The 14,596-nt window shown below is 39.4% G+C and overlaps 1 protein-coding gene across 2 annotated transcripts in view; it reads right to left on the reverse strand.

Moving 5' to 3' along the window:
- Positions 1–14,596, reverse strand: part of osbp2b (oxysterol binding protein 2b) — a 34,979-nt gene that overhangs the window by 19,705 nt on the left and 678 nt on the right. For both annotated transcript variants that reach the window (XR_009768260.1, XM_061671573.1), the window contains exon 2: positions 9,043–9,251. Coding sequence is in view for 1 of the 2 variants with exons in the window: in XM_061671573.1 (XP_061527557.1) it covers positions 9,043–9,251 (209 nt within the window). In the remaining variant the exon portion in view is untranslated. The remainder of the gene's footprint in view (positions 1–9,042; positions 9,252–14,596) is intronic.

The raw sequence follows: 14,596 nt of genomic DNA on the forward strand, positions 1-14,596 counted from the left end.
CTGTCTGCTCCATTAGCCTTTCTGAGAATCTTTCTTTCCAATAAGAAGCTCAATTTCACCTTTTGACCTTCCACTGAGAAGTCATTGGTACTCTACAACTAAGTTTATTGTGAGGGTATTCAGTAAGTTATTCAAGTGCACCAATATAACGATCAAGAAGAAGAGACGAGCATGATTCCAACAGTGTCCCATTTTTTCCCCATATTTTATATATATATATATATGTTTTTATGCTGTCAAAATAATATGTAAAATAAATGTGGTGCTTTTATTTTGAAAGCGCTGTTTAGTGCGTTTGTGTACATGGGCGCTACAGGCAAACACGTGCAAGAGCAGCATGTCTGAAAGTGACGACTTTTTTTCCTCGCGTTAGCAACATTCGTATTTCCTGCACAGAGAAGGGGAAAGGGGGCTTTGCCCTGTTAATCTTTTGAGAGTCAGAGCTAGGAACAGGTAATATTAGCTAGTATCTGATGCGCATGTCGTTCCACTTCCACAAAATTGATGCACACATGTTTTTCCTGCATGTTGTTAAATAGTGATATCATGTCATGTATAAATATATATTTATTTTATATGACTCATCATTTTGTTGAACATATCATTAGCCAAATGGCATAATTGCCTCAGTCATTTTTAACTCACGGTCACCGTATCAATAAAAAAAAAAATAGCAATGTTCTTACTAGAAATAGTGTTTTTTTTTCCCTTTGTCTGTGTACAGTCTGAGTCATCCAGATCATGGTAATCACCAAAAGGTTGTATCGAGGCAAGTGGACTCTTCTTGTTTTGTTTGTTGAATTATTTTTTTCTTGCTTTCCAAATAATGTTCAAATATGACTTAGGCATCTTTGCTATTAGGCTAATGATATCTATATATTTTTTAACAACTGTAACAACACATACCATAGCTAAACAAGTAGTATCTTATTAAAACATACAATTTACTGGTTTGTATAAATACATTAAATTAATATGGAACATATTTGCAGTGAGCATGTTGGCGTGGCGCTCAACAACCACAGTAGTTTCCCACGTGGCCGCTTGGCAAAATTCACACTGAGAAAGCAATGAGGATTCTACAACCCCAATTCCAATCAAGTTGGGACATTGTATTAAACATAAATAAAAACAGAATACAATGATTTGAAAATCATGTTCAACCTATATCAGAATCATCTTTATTTGCCAAGTATGTCCAAAAAAAACACACACAAGGAATTTGTACACTATAAAGACAAGATATTTACTGTTCACACTGATAAACTTGATTGTTTTGAGCAAATAATCATTAACCTAGAATTTTATGGCTGCAACACGTTCCAAAAAAGCTGGGACAGGTGGCAAAAAAAGACTGAGAAAGTTGAGGAATGCTCACCAAACACCTGTTTGGAACATCCCACAGGTGAACAGGCTAATTGGAAACAGGTGGGTGCCATGATTGGGTATAAAAGGAGCTTCCCCGAATTGCTCAGTCATTCACAAGCAAAGATGGGGCGAGGTTCACCTCTTTGTGAACAAGTGCGTGAGAACATTGTTGAACTGTTTAAGGACAATGTTCCTCAACATACAATTGCAAAGAATTTAGGGATTTCATCATCTACGGTCCATAATATCATCAATAGGTCAAATGTAAGCGGCAAGGCCGAAAACAAACATTGAATGCCCGTGACCTTCGATCCCTCAGGCGGCACCGCATCAAAAACCGACATCAATGTGTAAAGGATATCACCACATGGTCTCAGGAACACTTCAGAAAACCAATGTCAGTAAATACAGTTGGGCGCTACATCCGTAAGTGCAACTTGAAACTCTACTATGCAAAGCAAAAGCCATTTATCAACAACACCCAGAAACGCCGCCGGCTTCTCTGGGCCCGAGCTCATCTAAGATGGACTGATGCAAAGTGGAAAAGTGTTCTGTGGTCCGACGAGTCCACATTTCAAATTGTTTTTTGAAATTGTGGACGTTGTGTCCTCCGGGCCATCCGGACTGTTATGGACTCAAAGTTCAAAAGCCAGCATCTGTGATGGTATGGGGCTGTGTTAGTACCAAGGGCATGGGTAACTTACACATCTGTGAAGGCACCATTAATGCTGAAAGGTACATTCAGGTTTGGGAGAAACATATGCTGCCATCCAAGCGACGTCTTTTTCATGGACGCCTTTGCTTATTTCAGCAAGACAATGCCAAACCACATTCTGCACGTGTTACAACAGCGTGGCTTCATAGTAAGAGAGTGCGGGTACTAGACTGGCCTGCCTTCAGTCCAGACCTGTCTCCCATTGAAAATGTATGGCGCATTATGAAGCGTAAAATACGACAACGGAGACCCCGGACTGTTGAACAGAAGCTGTACATCACGCAAGAATGGAAAAGAATTCCACCTACAAAGCTTCAACAATTAGTGTCTTCCGTTCCCAAACGTTTATTGAATGTTGTTGAAAGAAAAGGTGATGTAACACAGTGGTAAACATGACCGTGTCCCAGCTTTTTTGGAACGCGTTGCAGCCATAAAAGTTAATGATTATTTGCTAAAAACAATCAAGTTTATAAGTTTGAACATTAAATATCTTGTCTTTGTAGTGTATTCAATTAAATTTAAACCGCATACACTCCTTGAAGTCTCGGCGCCCTTTGCACAATGGTCATTGCACCGGACTATTGCAATATTAGTCATTCAAACTGCTCTAAGTGCTAGAGGACTCTGCATCTTTTTGCACAATTGTTTTTGTCAATGTCTTTATGTCTCCAAAGTGTTCTGTAAATTCCCTGTCTGTTTTACTAGAGCGGCTCCAACTACCGGAGACAAATTCCTTGTGTGTTTTGGACACACTTGGCAAATAAAGATGATTCTGATTCCGATTCTGATATAGGTCGAACATGATTTACAAATCATTGTATTCTGTTTTTATTTATGTTTAAGACAATGTCCCAACTGCATTGGAATTGGGGTTGTAGATGGTTTTAATCATCTCATACACATATTCCAGCAGTCTTGGTATATTGGCAGAGTGGTTTCATATGCAGTTTTGCATTGTTTTTGTAGCCCCTTTATTAATGTATTGCAAATTAGTTTGTGGACCCTCGGGAGTCCGAAGGCCCAATGGCTATTAAGTCGTTCCCCTTTTCGGTACCCTTGTACGTTTATATGTTATTGTCACTCGCAATACAATCAACATTGTGATGATATAATTTTTGCTTTGTGTTAAAAACATTGGTGGAACTTCCAAATAAATACAGTAATTCAGCATCACAATAGGTTTGTAGACATCATTTTTAATCATATTACAACAGAAAAGGGTTTATGGTGGTTGGTAAGTGAGGTGAGAACTGCTGACAGGGACGAATTACTGGACTGTAAATAATAGCGTCGCCTTAATGTCCCGAACGATCTTTTGGGAAGCACTGAAGCAAAAACGCTCAATTAATTTGATACTTGACCATAATCATCTCTGTTCTCCCGTGTATGTACTTAAATCAAGCAAATGGAAACCGTACCCTTTTGTGTGATGCATGCTCATTTTATCATTGTTCTTAAAAAATCCAACTTGAAATAATGGAAGCAGAGGTTATAGGCATACATGCATCACATTTTAGGACATTCATTCTTATCAGTCACACAAATGCAAAGAGTAAATAGTAAAACATAATTTAAAATAGCAAAACACTACCTGAAACTGCCTCCTTTGATAAATATGAACAAAGATGGACAAAGGTATTTTGACATTGTTGGGGTCTTACTGCTTTGAATGAGAGTCTGCTTACTTGATGCAATGTCTTGTTTAGTATTATTCTTAAGAGCAAATCTTTCACAATTCATAATTGATGCACAGTGAACTGTGGTCTAATAGGGTAGGTGAAGGGCTTACATGAGATGCTGGATTCGTGCATAATGACATTGCAGGAAAAAAAAAAGCCAAAGAAAAATACTCACCCAGTCCCAAGTGGATATAAAAATCTATACAACCCTATTCAAATACCAGGTCTTTGTGATGTAAAATATTGACGTAAAGATGAATCATTTTTAGAAATTTTGCCACCATTAACTTGACCTATAACCTGCATAAGTCAATTGATTTTTTTTTCTTTAATGTTTTTGAAGGGGGGAGTAAAAATAAACAACTGAAATTATGTGGTTGCACAAGTGTACACACCCTCTTATTACTGGGATGTGGCTGTGTTCAGTATTAACCAATCAAATTTAAACTCATGTTAAATGATTCAGCACAAACCTGCTACCATAAAGTGCCACTCATTAACCCCGAAATGATTTTCAGCTATTCTAGGCAAGCACATTACCTCACTTGTTTATGTTTACCTCCCCTCTCAAAAAAAATTTAATTGTGTTATGCAGATTATTAGGTAGATCACATTAGTGGTGGAAAATGTTTTGAAATTATTTATCTTCATCTCATTTTTTTTATATCACAAAAATCTGGCATTTAAACAGGGCTTTTCCACACTAGTGCTAATCAAGTGGTTCTATGTTAACAAAACAACATCATATATATATATATATATATATATATATATATGTATATATATATATGATATACTATAAGTGCAACAAATACAGTACCATCTGCATGAGAAGGGGTCAAGACTCTGAAGGTAAAATTATGTTGGTCTAAACGTTGCTTAGCATTCATTGGAAATGTCAATGTTAAACAGGTGTTAACATTTCCCAGTTTGTTTGCTGGAAGAGAGACAGTTAAAAGCCTGAAGGATCTAAAAGACAAACTAAACATAGCGCCAACTCATTAAGACACTTATCGCATTAAGATACAGGAACACAAACAATCCCCGCAGCCTGAGAGAGAAAGTAACTGAGCTGATTAAAACCAGACAAACGGCTCAGTTCAAGAAACAAAACTCTCTCAATTCAGAAATTAAGGAAACCCGAAGGTGACATTTTCAAAGTTTGAGCTATTCAACTCTGTCAATTCCAGGATACGAAGATGTGGAAATGATATTGATCCAAGCCAAACAAATGGCATTATGATCCAATCTGCATTTCCTCACCATCACGGAGATGTCTCGAGTCCACTAACACGAAGAACTTGAAAGACTCAACTCGAAAGCATTAAAAAAAGAAAAGAAAGAAAGGAAGTCAAAACCAAAGTTTCCATGAACCACAAGTGTGAGGACTGTTGCTTCCTTTGCTAACCTGCACTCGATGAAATCAGATGCAAATACTTCATAGAACTACATCACTTTGAAATTAATCTTAATAATTGAAATTACAATTAATCTCAAATGTGGATGAATCCAGTCATCAAGTCAGGTGTGCAGTGACCATTCAGTCCAGTAAAAAAATAAAATAATAATAATGGTTCCTGAAAACCATAGTTTGGGTGTTTGACTCTGAGGGAGAAGGATGCAAAATGTTTAATAATTCTGTGAATTTATTTAAACAGAGCCGAATATAAAATAGCAGCAGTTGATCACATATAGCAAAAATAAATTCAATGATTTATGAGGGACAGCTTGCTTATATAATGCAATAGAATAAGGTCAGCACAATGACATTTCTGCATTTCCCACATATAATCAATTGCATGGTCTGTCTATCATTATACAGTATTTTACTAACATCAATCAGGACACCAACAGACGATGTTGAGCATGTTCTGCAGATTGTTTGTACGCTCTGCTTTAATCTCCATTTTGCCCAAACGGAGGCTTTTGTAATTTGTATTTTTAGGCTATCTGGGGTGGTCTATGTTGTGGCACAGAGGAAAATTATTATATAGGTTTTATATAGCAGACATAGCTGAAGGAATATTATTATGGCGAAACAATTCACCAAAAAAAAAAAAAAAAAAAAAATTCTTCTCATTTCATTTCTGATGTTTGATATGATAGATCATGTGGTATCGAGAACATTCACTGTGGACGACCTAGCAAATCACCCACCATTGGGCATGTCCTGACATCCAAGACAAACATGGTAATGTTGTCATCTAACATTTCGGAACATCTTCTCCAAAACAAGCACAGAAAGTAGGACAGGTGCATCACAGGTCCTACAACAATATGTATAAATAAGGCAGCTGCAGATTGATTAAGCACACGACACAACATAAGTATAGTTCTCCTTAAAACAGATCCATACAGATGTTAAATTATCAGTGGTGTCACAGTGGAAATGGGAGATAATCCATTTAGCACCAGCAATTTATAGGATCTAGAGAAGCTCACGTACACATTCACACACAACATACACATGACGCTAACATAAAGGGAAGATGAGCCAAATACTTACAAGAGCAAGCCTGTGATTTATCCTTTTACTATTTCTCCTTCAGACTTCTCAGGACAATAGCAATAAAAAATTACTCTATTCAAAAGTTTAAAAAAAAAAAAAACAATCTCACAGAAAATAGGGTGAAGTGCTCGTCAACAGAGATAAGGGTACCAGAAAGAGGCAGGAAAACCAGACAGCGAGTAACAAGGCGAATGAAGAAGAGAGAGTCCTGGGGAGAATGTGGGGGTGGGGGGCTCGGGTGGTGAGGGGAAGCGTGGAGGGTGTGATACTGGAAAAAGGACAGAGATGGAAAGCAAAGAAAGAGTGATGATGGTTTTTCTGATCTTTCTTCACTTTTTCTCAGATTCAGGACCACGGAGAGAGCACCAGTAAGAAGAAGCTACACTAAAATGGAGTCGGAAAAGAAATTAAGTCTTAAAATATAGAATAATGACTTCTGGACTGTAAAGTACCTGAGTGAAGATAAGCAGTATATGAAATGGAACGGTGAACCATGAAAAAGAACAGCTACGTTATGAGCTGTCATATATGTCTGCCAAAAAATGTCGACAATTCACCCAACAAGAACTCCACTTGGAACCCGAGAAACATACAAGAAGTTGTCTCGCTGCGTGTTTGCAAAATGTAATTCTCTGCAGATTAACACCAGTAGGTCAACCATAACACGTGAATAAAAATTGCAGCTGTGCACATTCAAAAGGAGCAGGGATAAAAGCAATCAGCCATGTATGCACAGCACTGAAGAGGAAGATGTTAAGATGACAGAAGTCATGTTGTATTTGACTAATGCAACAGATTTCAGCATTGCTGATAAATGTGTGTTAAGCCACCTGTCAAAGTTCAATATGATCAAGTTACAAGAACTGTATATGTTATTATATAATTAAGCAACTCTGCTGACTTGTGAACGAACCTATTGTGCTGTTTCATGTGTGTAAACCAAGTTAATTTAAGACCATATTTGAATTTGAAAATGAATGCCTATTTGATATTCCTGCTCCATTTAAAAAAAAAAAAAAAAAAAAAAAAAATGAATCCGAAGCTACTCGGAGTCACTCAGTACTTGAGTATTTGTGTGTCTTTCAATGAATACTTACTTTTTCGATCTTCTTGTTTAAGCACTTGGTTTCAGCTGCGGTTGTTTTTAAAGAGTACTCTATAAATGAAGTGGAGTTGAGTCGAGTACTCTTACTCAAGTAATTATTTGGAGGACTACTTTTTACTTTTACTTGAGTAGTATCTAATCTATATATATATATATATATATATATATATATTATCTAAACTAACAGTACTCTTGAAAAACAATTTGTGGCTCCTCTACCCACCTCTGATGACCGCACACAACTGTATATCTTCTACCTTCCACAAGCACCAATATTGACGTGAAGGGAGGGTTCATACTGAATGAACAGTGCCATCTGCTGAACAAACCCTCAAAGTGGCGCAAAGCCCTTGAAACTCAATCCAAGCCTGATTTAAAAACACGTACACATGAATGTCAATGAAAACTTGCAGGTACAAAACAAAAAGTGCTTAAGTAGAGGGTTGACAAGTAGTTTAACAGGGTTAAGAATGTTACATCAATTAGAGATTAAAAAAACAATAATGTAAAACTGCATATAATATTAAAATATTACACAAAATGTCCCATAAAAGGTATACTGAGGTGCCTTAGAAGTGGGTTCATACACACAATGCAGTAAATCTTTGCACACAATGAGGATCAATAGCAGCTCTTTGCTCCTAACAGAAAGGGGAAGGTTCATGAACTGTGAGGTGTGTTTGCCCAACTGTGACAAACGAGATTGTTCACTCTGACAGCGAGGAATGCCTGATTCTGATAAGCGCTCACAACAAACAAAGTCACACCACTGTGCACACAACCCCAGTCAGATACTGTATGGACTTCATTCATAGCCTAACTGTCTTTGAAATCATCTTATTATTGAGCATGAATTTCCTACCCTCCTCCTTTCAAGAATTACTTGTAATTTCTCATTTGGCAAATGAAATGAAACACACACATAAAGCTTCATCAGTGTGAGCTGAATGCCACATTTGACAAGATAGCATGAAATGCAAACCCCATCCCTTATATTTACTGGCGAGCTAAACTGCATTCCCAGTCTATATTTAGTGATCTGACTTTCAAATTGGGGCCAGAGGAATATTTAGCCTCGCTCAGTCTGTCAGCTTCCTCTTAGTGACAAAAGAGGCTTTGGGATAAAGCCAGTAAGAAAAGTGGAGGGAAAGGTCTCCTTTTCTCCCGCAGCTTTTCCCACAGCCTCTGACCAGCAACAGCAGCCAAGCATGCATGCCCTTGGAGATGACAATTGTCCTCTGCTTTGTTTTCCCAAAAGGAGACAGGATACTTGGCTGCCCTCTCCTGGCACAAGCAGGAATGCCAGCGGTGTCAAAGAAAGGGCGTGAATGGAAACATTACCTCGGCGGAATTTCAAATATCAGGGCACAAATGAGACCAGCATCTAGACAAAAGTCTATTATCTCTATCAAAGTATATATAAATACAAACACGTAATGATAAATAACACTAAAAAAAATATACACCGATTGCTGCAGTTGGACTCAAAATTAACCCGATGTAATGATTTATTGACATTATTCTTGATTTGTGCAATTTTGTTTAGCAATTTTGAGCGCAACTATACTGTGTGTTTATTTATGTTTTCATTTTCACCAATATTTATGTTTTCATTTTCACCAATGCTCCGCTTTCTCCAAATAATTAGCTTCCTGGACTTACTTACCAGATTGGTCGTTCATCATGCGAATCGCTTTAGCTTTGGCCAGCTCGAGGGCTGTGATCCATCGCTGCCGCTCCACTTCGGTACTAGCTTTCAGGTGGTATGTGCGGCCACCACTGCTCAGGACAATATTGCAGGCATCCTCCGTGTCGATGTGAGCAGTGGCCAGATTGATTGTCCCGCGACATGTGTGCGCCATCTCCGCCTGTGTCCTGCAACAGAAAACATGCATGGAGTGTCAAGTTGAGACAAGAAATATTTTGTGCATGCTCCGCTGTTTAGCAGGCCGTGGACGCGCCAGAAAACAGATGCATTGTCTCCTCTGATGTGGAGAAAAACAACAACAAAGAAAAACTGTGAACAAAGACAAACACTGTGGGAATGGTGATTTTTTTTTTAAACAAAGAGGGAATCAAAAGCGGGGGGGCGGGGGGGGGGTGGTTGCTGGAAAAAGCAAATAACTGAAAGTAATTGACACCTCCTCCTCAACCCCTGAAAATAGCCTAAATAAATTGTTTCAAACATACGACCCGCAGCCCAAAACCAGCCCACTAGGGGGTTCAATCCGGCCCAAAAGATGAATTTGAAAGTGAAAAAATACATAAGACATTGTGGTGGTGGGCACTAAGGATCATTTGGAGAATTATGCACCTGTAGAAAATGGAGTGATAATAATTTCAAATTTTCTTAAATTGATTGAATTATAAAGTGCAATACTACATTTTTCCATTCCAAATACCTGTAACGTTAATTTTTTTGTGCCTTAAAATAAAATCACTGTGGTCAGTTATTTTGCACATGTTGATGACAAACTAAAGCAACATTTTCAAGAAATCTTAGGTTATTTTGTAAAAGGATTAAAAAATAAGTCATTAAATCTAAAGTTTTTCTTAATGTACTTGCTTTGTTTTGCATTAAAACAAAGGGAAAAACAGGGTCATTATTATTATATTAAATATGGTATGATTTTTGTTGTCCGGCCCCTTTGACATCAATGATGTATGTAGCAACTGAACTAGAGTAAGATTGACAACCCTGGTTTAAACTGTAAATATAACACAAACTATTTTCATCAAGTTTAGATTATCATTTCAAACAATGCTTCGATATGATCACCCATCAATAAAAATAAAAAATAAATTATAAATAAATACATTTTAAAAAAGCCATTTAGGAGCATCCGGTCATGTGGTTTATCTGTGGGTGCTAACACCCATTCAGTAATTCCAAAGTGAGGCCTCACTGCCACCAGCAGCTGCCTCTTGAAGCACTAGACAACAACTCCAGTCACAGTTGACGCTCACAAGGTGGCTCCCGCCTCATTATGGTCTGTAGGAGTTGGCGCTGACTCCCCTCTTGCAGCTTTTACTCGCCGGTCTTAATCCACAACAAGCAACACATTCAGCTGTGCAGACAGGGCCACGAGAAGAAGTCAACAGCCAAGTTTTCTTCCTCCAGCTCAAGATGCACAGTGCTTGTGCTAAATAGGTCAACAAGCTGGACGAATATGTGCAGATCCAGAACGACACAGTGGAGAACTGAGGCCATGCAAAGGCCGTGGATTCATAGAATTGCATACGTGAACGCTAAATCACAGGAGCATTGTGGCGCACGGGGGAACAGGGGAAGAAGCTCAGGGCAGGTTCTCCGTGCTGACACGGTGCATACAGGGACAGGACGACGAGGAAATGACACAACACCCAGCTGGAGTATTTAGATAACTTTGTTGTGGCTTACAATGTTGTATCACACAACTCAGTGGGAGAGTAGCAGAGAAATGCTGATGAGGACAAAGGGAACAGAACATAGGAACGTCAAAGCAAATCAATTCAAAGAGGACAAGAGCTGAAACAATTAGATAGGCAAGACTCTTTCTTGAACTTATCACCTTCACACACAAACGCTCTTGGTCTATCTTCGTATGCCTGACGCCAAGACCAACAAAAACAACACGAAATATGTTAGACAAGCCACATGCCTTGTGCCAGTCAGCAGTAAGGATAATGATCACGGTTCAGGTCGGGTTCGGCCGTCGAGACGTGGCCAAAGTTGCCTCACTCGCTTTTCATGCACCCAAAGCTTGGATTTGCAAAGCAGGGGTGGCCATCCCGCCGCTCTCCAGTCAATTGTACCTCACATGAAACATTCAATTTAGCCTTTGGAGATCTAGAGATAATGTTTAGCGAGCAGGTAGCAGTCAAATCAGCCTTCAAGCGGACATACAGGATGTATGGAAATTTTACTTTTTTAATTGCTCTTGTACAAATAGTTGGGTCTCTGTGGTACCTTCCCACCCGTCAAGGTTGAAATTAAGCCAGTGAGTAAAGCTTTTGTTAGCTGCCAATTGCCCAAAAATGCATTTCTGAGCTAGTCAGTCTGAATTTCTCCCCACTGCTGCATAAGAGCGGGGCTTATTTACAAAATCATCTCCACAGCTGGCCAGAATCTCACCGCCGGGCAAGCACTATCATGTCAAAGAAACGGTAAGCAGAGCTGCAGTGTGAGCGCAGATTAGCATTAGCTAACAGTGCTACCCACATTAGCTTCTGACAACCGGCACATATTAGAATGTTCGGCAAAGTTGGCATGACATGGAGGCTGAAGATGTGCTGACTCCACAAGTGAAAATGTACGTCTTCATGGAGGGATCTCTTATCTCGTCCGACTCTTTGCTGTTTGAGAACCGGTAGCCGCTTGCTTAGCCACAACGCCCTAACTCAACCCTGAGTCATCCTCACCTTATAGTGAGTGTACGTGTGGGGGAAATGTCTTCTTCTTCGACAGAACATGTACATCCTTGGATGTACGAATGAATGCACAATCTAATCAGATCCAATATCAGATCAGATCAATCAAAATTTCTGCCAGGAGAAGAGACAGGAGACACACCAAACACAACCTGAGCCAGTACTTATCTTTTGCGGCAAAAGGAGAAGCAGTCGCTCTCTCAGCGATCTGGAATCTTCTGAACGTCTGCCGCCCCTGTGCCCTTTTTATTAAAGGTCGAGTAGGATGTATCACATTCCATGACCTTTTAAGGACTTGTTTGTTGTCAAGATGTAGTCAGTGTCTCAGGGTGCGGGGGTTTGTGCTTTGTGGAATCTGCATTGTAGTACCTTTCCAAACTGCTCGTTTCCAGTGAACAAGGGTGCTGTCACCTTAATGCAGTTACAGCAACAATGTGTTTTATCCAAAAATATATAATTTTTTTTCCATCAAGTGGTGTAAAATTGCACTGCACACGCCCATTTTCGTACAAGTTTGTCAAGGAGGTAAAAGACTTCCACAAAGGAAACGTCAGTGGTTCCTCGATTCTAGTGTAGCTTCTCCGTAGAACCTCTTCGATGCGCGATACACATTTAAGACAATTGAAATTGTTCCTTAAAATTGTGGCATTAGAACACCTTCTGGGTCGCTGTCGAGGCATCGAGGAGCTAGGAACATTGAAGAGAAAGAGAAATGAGATCCACCCTCATTTGAATTCATTCTTCCAAAGAGACAATGTAATGCTATTGACAAACCCCAAGCACCAGTCGCCACGCTGCCTACGCTCTCTTCTGTGGAAACGCACCAGATATTTCTGTTCCGAACTACTGTGGTGAGCTGAACTGGTGAAAAGTTGACTTCACAGTGCTTCTTTCCTGTGGTTGAGAGGGAAGTGGGACAGGCCTGCTCTTCCATGAAAGACCAGAGCAGATTCACCGATATGGCAGATCAAGCAGCATTTAGCCATTTAATGCTGTGTAATCTTCTCTAAAGCAGCCAGACAGATCTCATTTAAAAGAGGTGAAAGAAGAGCAGAGAGCATTAAAACTAGAAGGAAAAGTAAATTAGGCAATTGAAAATGGAATGAAGAATTGAAATAATCTAGTTAAAAACTGTGCAATAAGGCAGCCTGGGTGAAAAGGCAAAAAAGAAAATGGAAATGGTGCATCTCAATAAAAGTCATTACAATTTAACAGAGGCAGGTGCTGAGTGTGGCAGTTGAGGCTTTGATGACGCTGATCTGTCGATGCACTTTGGCTTCTCAGTGACAGGTTAAGGAGTGAAACATTTTTGCTTTCGCAACGACAGGCCTTTGGAATTAAAGAGCTCTCTCAGATCATCGGCTGGAGCTCTACTTGCCACGAGTACTGTCCGCCACCACAACTCATTTATGTCAAGCGAAATCTGAGCTTTTAAAAAAAAAAAAAGTAAAAAGAGTGCATCTTATCACACTGCTGATAAATATGCATGTTTGTCAAATATCTCACCTTTTGTTTCATCCCCTCACTTGTGCGGTTTTTCTGTAAGTACTATACATGCTGTCCAAATGAGCTACATCAAAAATTCTGCACCTCCGAAGACAACAACCCTCCGTTTTGACTGCCAGTGTCAAAGAGCTAATAATTTCAGTATCTTAATTCCCCTCACCGTCACCAGTTTAATAATTATTATATGTGGAAATTACAAAAAAAAAAAAAAAAAAAAATCATATTCTTCATCTATGTTGACTGAATTACAATACGACAGGAAACAAACATGTCATCCCTTAACATGCAGATAAAGGTTTACATTTAATATGTCAGGTCTGACACTATTTTTGTTTCTCTCGCAACAGTAGGGGGAAAAAAAGCCCTCAGGTCGGACACAAAGTGGGCAAAGGATGCGACAACAAACTGTCTGTGCTCAGATGTCGCGCTGGGATTGGCCTTACAACATAATGGACTATTAATAGAGGCCAGTGGCAACAGGCAATTCTGCTTTCACCACCGGCTCTGTGTCAAATAAAACGGACCTGATGACAGCAGACAACATGGCTTCTTGAGAAAGTGTGCTGATACAATAGCACTGGCTGGACTGTTCTTCTCATGGACCTTGCTCCCACCAACAGAATTAGAGGAAAGCTAAAGATGAGCTAAAATGGGTGGGAAACCTACAGCCTGTGGACAGAGAGCATTCGAGCCAGTCTGCCATACAATACTAAAAACAAAGGTTACAAACGGCAATGGGCGAGCCGTGGCCAAGTGGCGTCACCTGCCACCATGGGATCCCAGTTCATCGACCGGCAGAAAAATGTGGGCAAAATAAACTTCAGCTTGTCAAATGAGGACTGACACAGCTTGGGGGATGCAGAAACTAGCAAATTTAGTTACTCAACTTGAAATATTGGCCTGTTTAATTGAATATAAAACCTATGATTCTGTTGTATGAATGGCAACAGGTGGAAACGCATGTTAATTGACCTTCTGCCATCGAGTAGAAGAGGATTAAATTGTCCTTCCTGACACTATATGGCACTGGCATACTGTTAGATAAACAAAGATACGTTATTTGTTGTAAATGAATCGTCATTTTGCAAAAATGAAATGGGGAAACAAGTTCTCACGGGATACCTGTTGTCTCACAGCAATACTGTATTATTTTTATTGTTTCCTTTGTTTTCATCTGCCCACGCCTGTGGCTCGTATGCCCTTGCAAGACACACCTGAGCCACAGGTGTTGGGCACAATAAGATATCTTTTTATTACAAGAAAGACTAACTAGCGATTAAAAGGGCAATAAAAATAACCAGGTG

The sequence above is a fragment of the Phycodurus eques genome, chromosome 3 (genome assembly GCF_024500275.1).
Source record: "Phycodurus eques isolate BA_2022a chromosome 3, UOR_Pequ_1.1, whole genome shotgun sequence".
Taxonomy (NCBI): domain Eukaryota; kingdom Metazoa; phylum Chordata; class Actinopteri; order Syngnathiformes; family Syngnathidae; genus Phycodurus; species Phycodurus eques.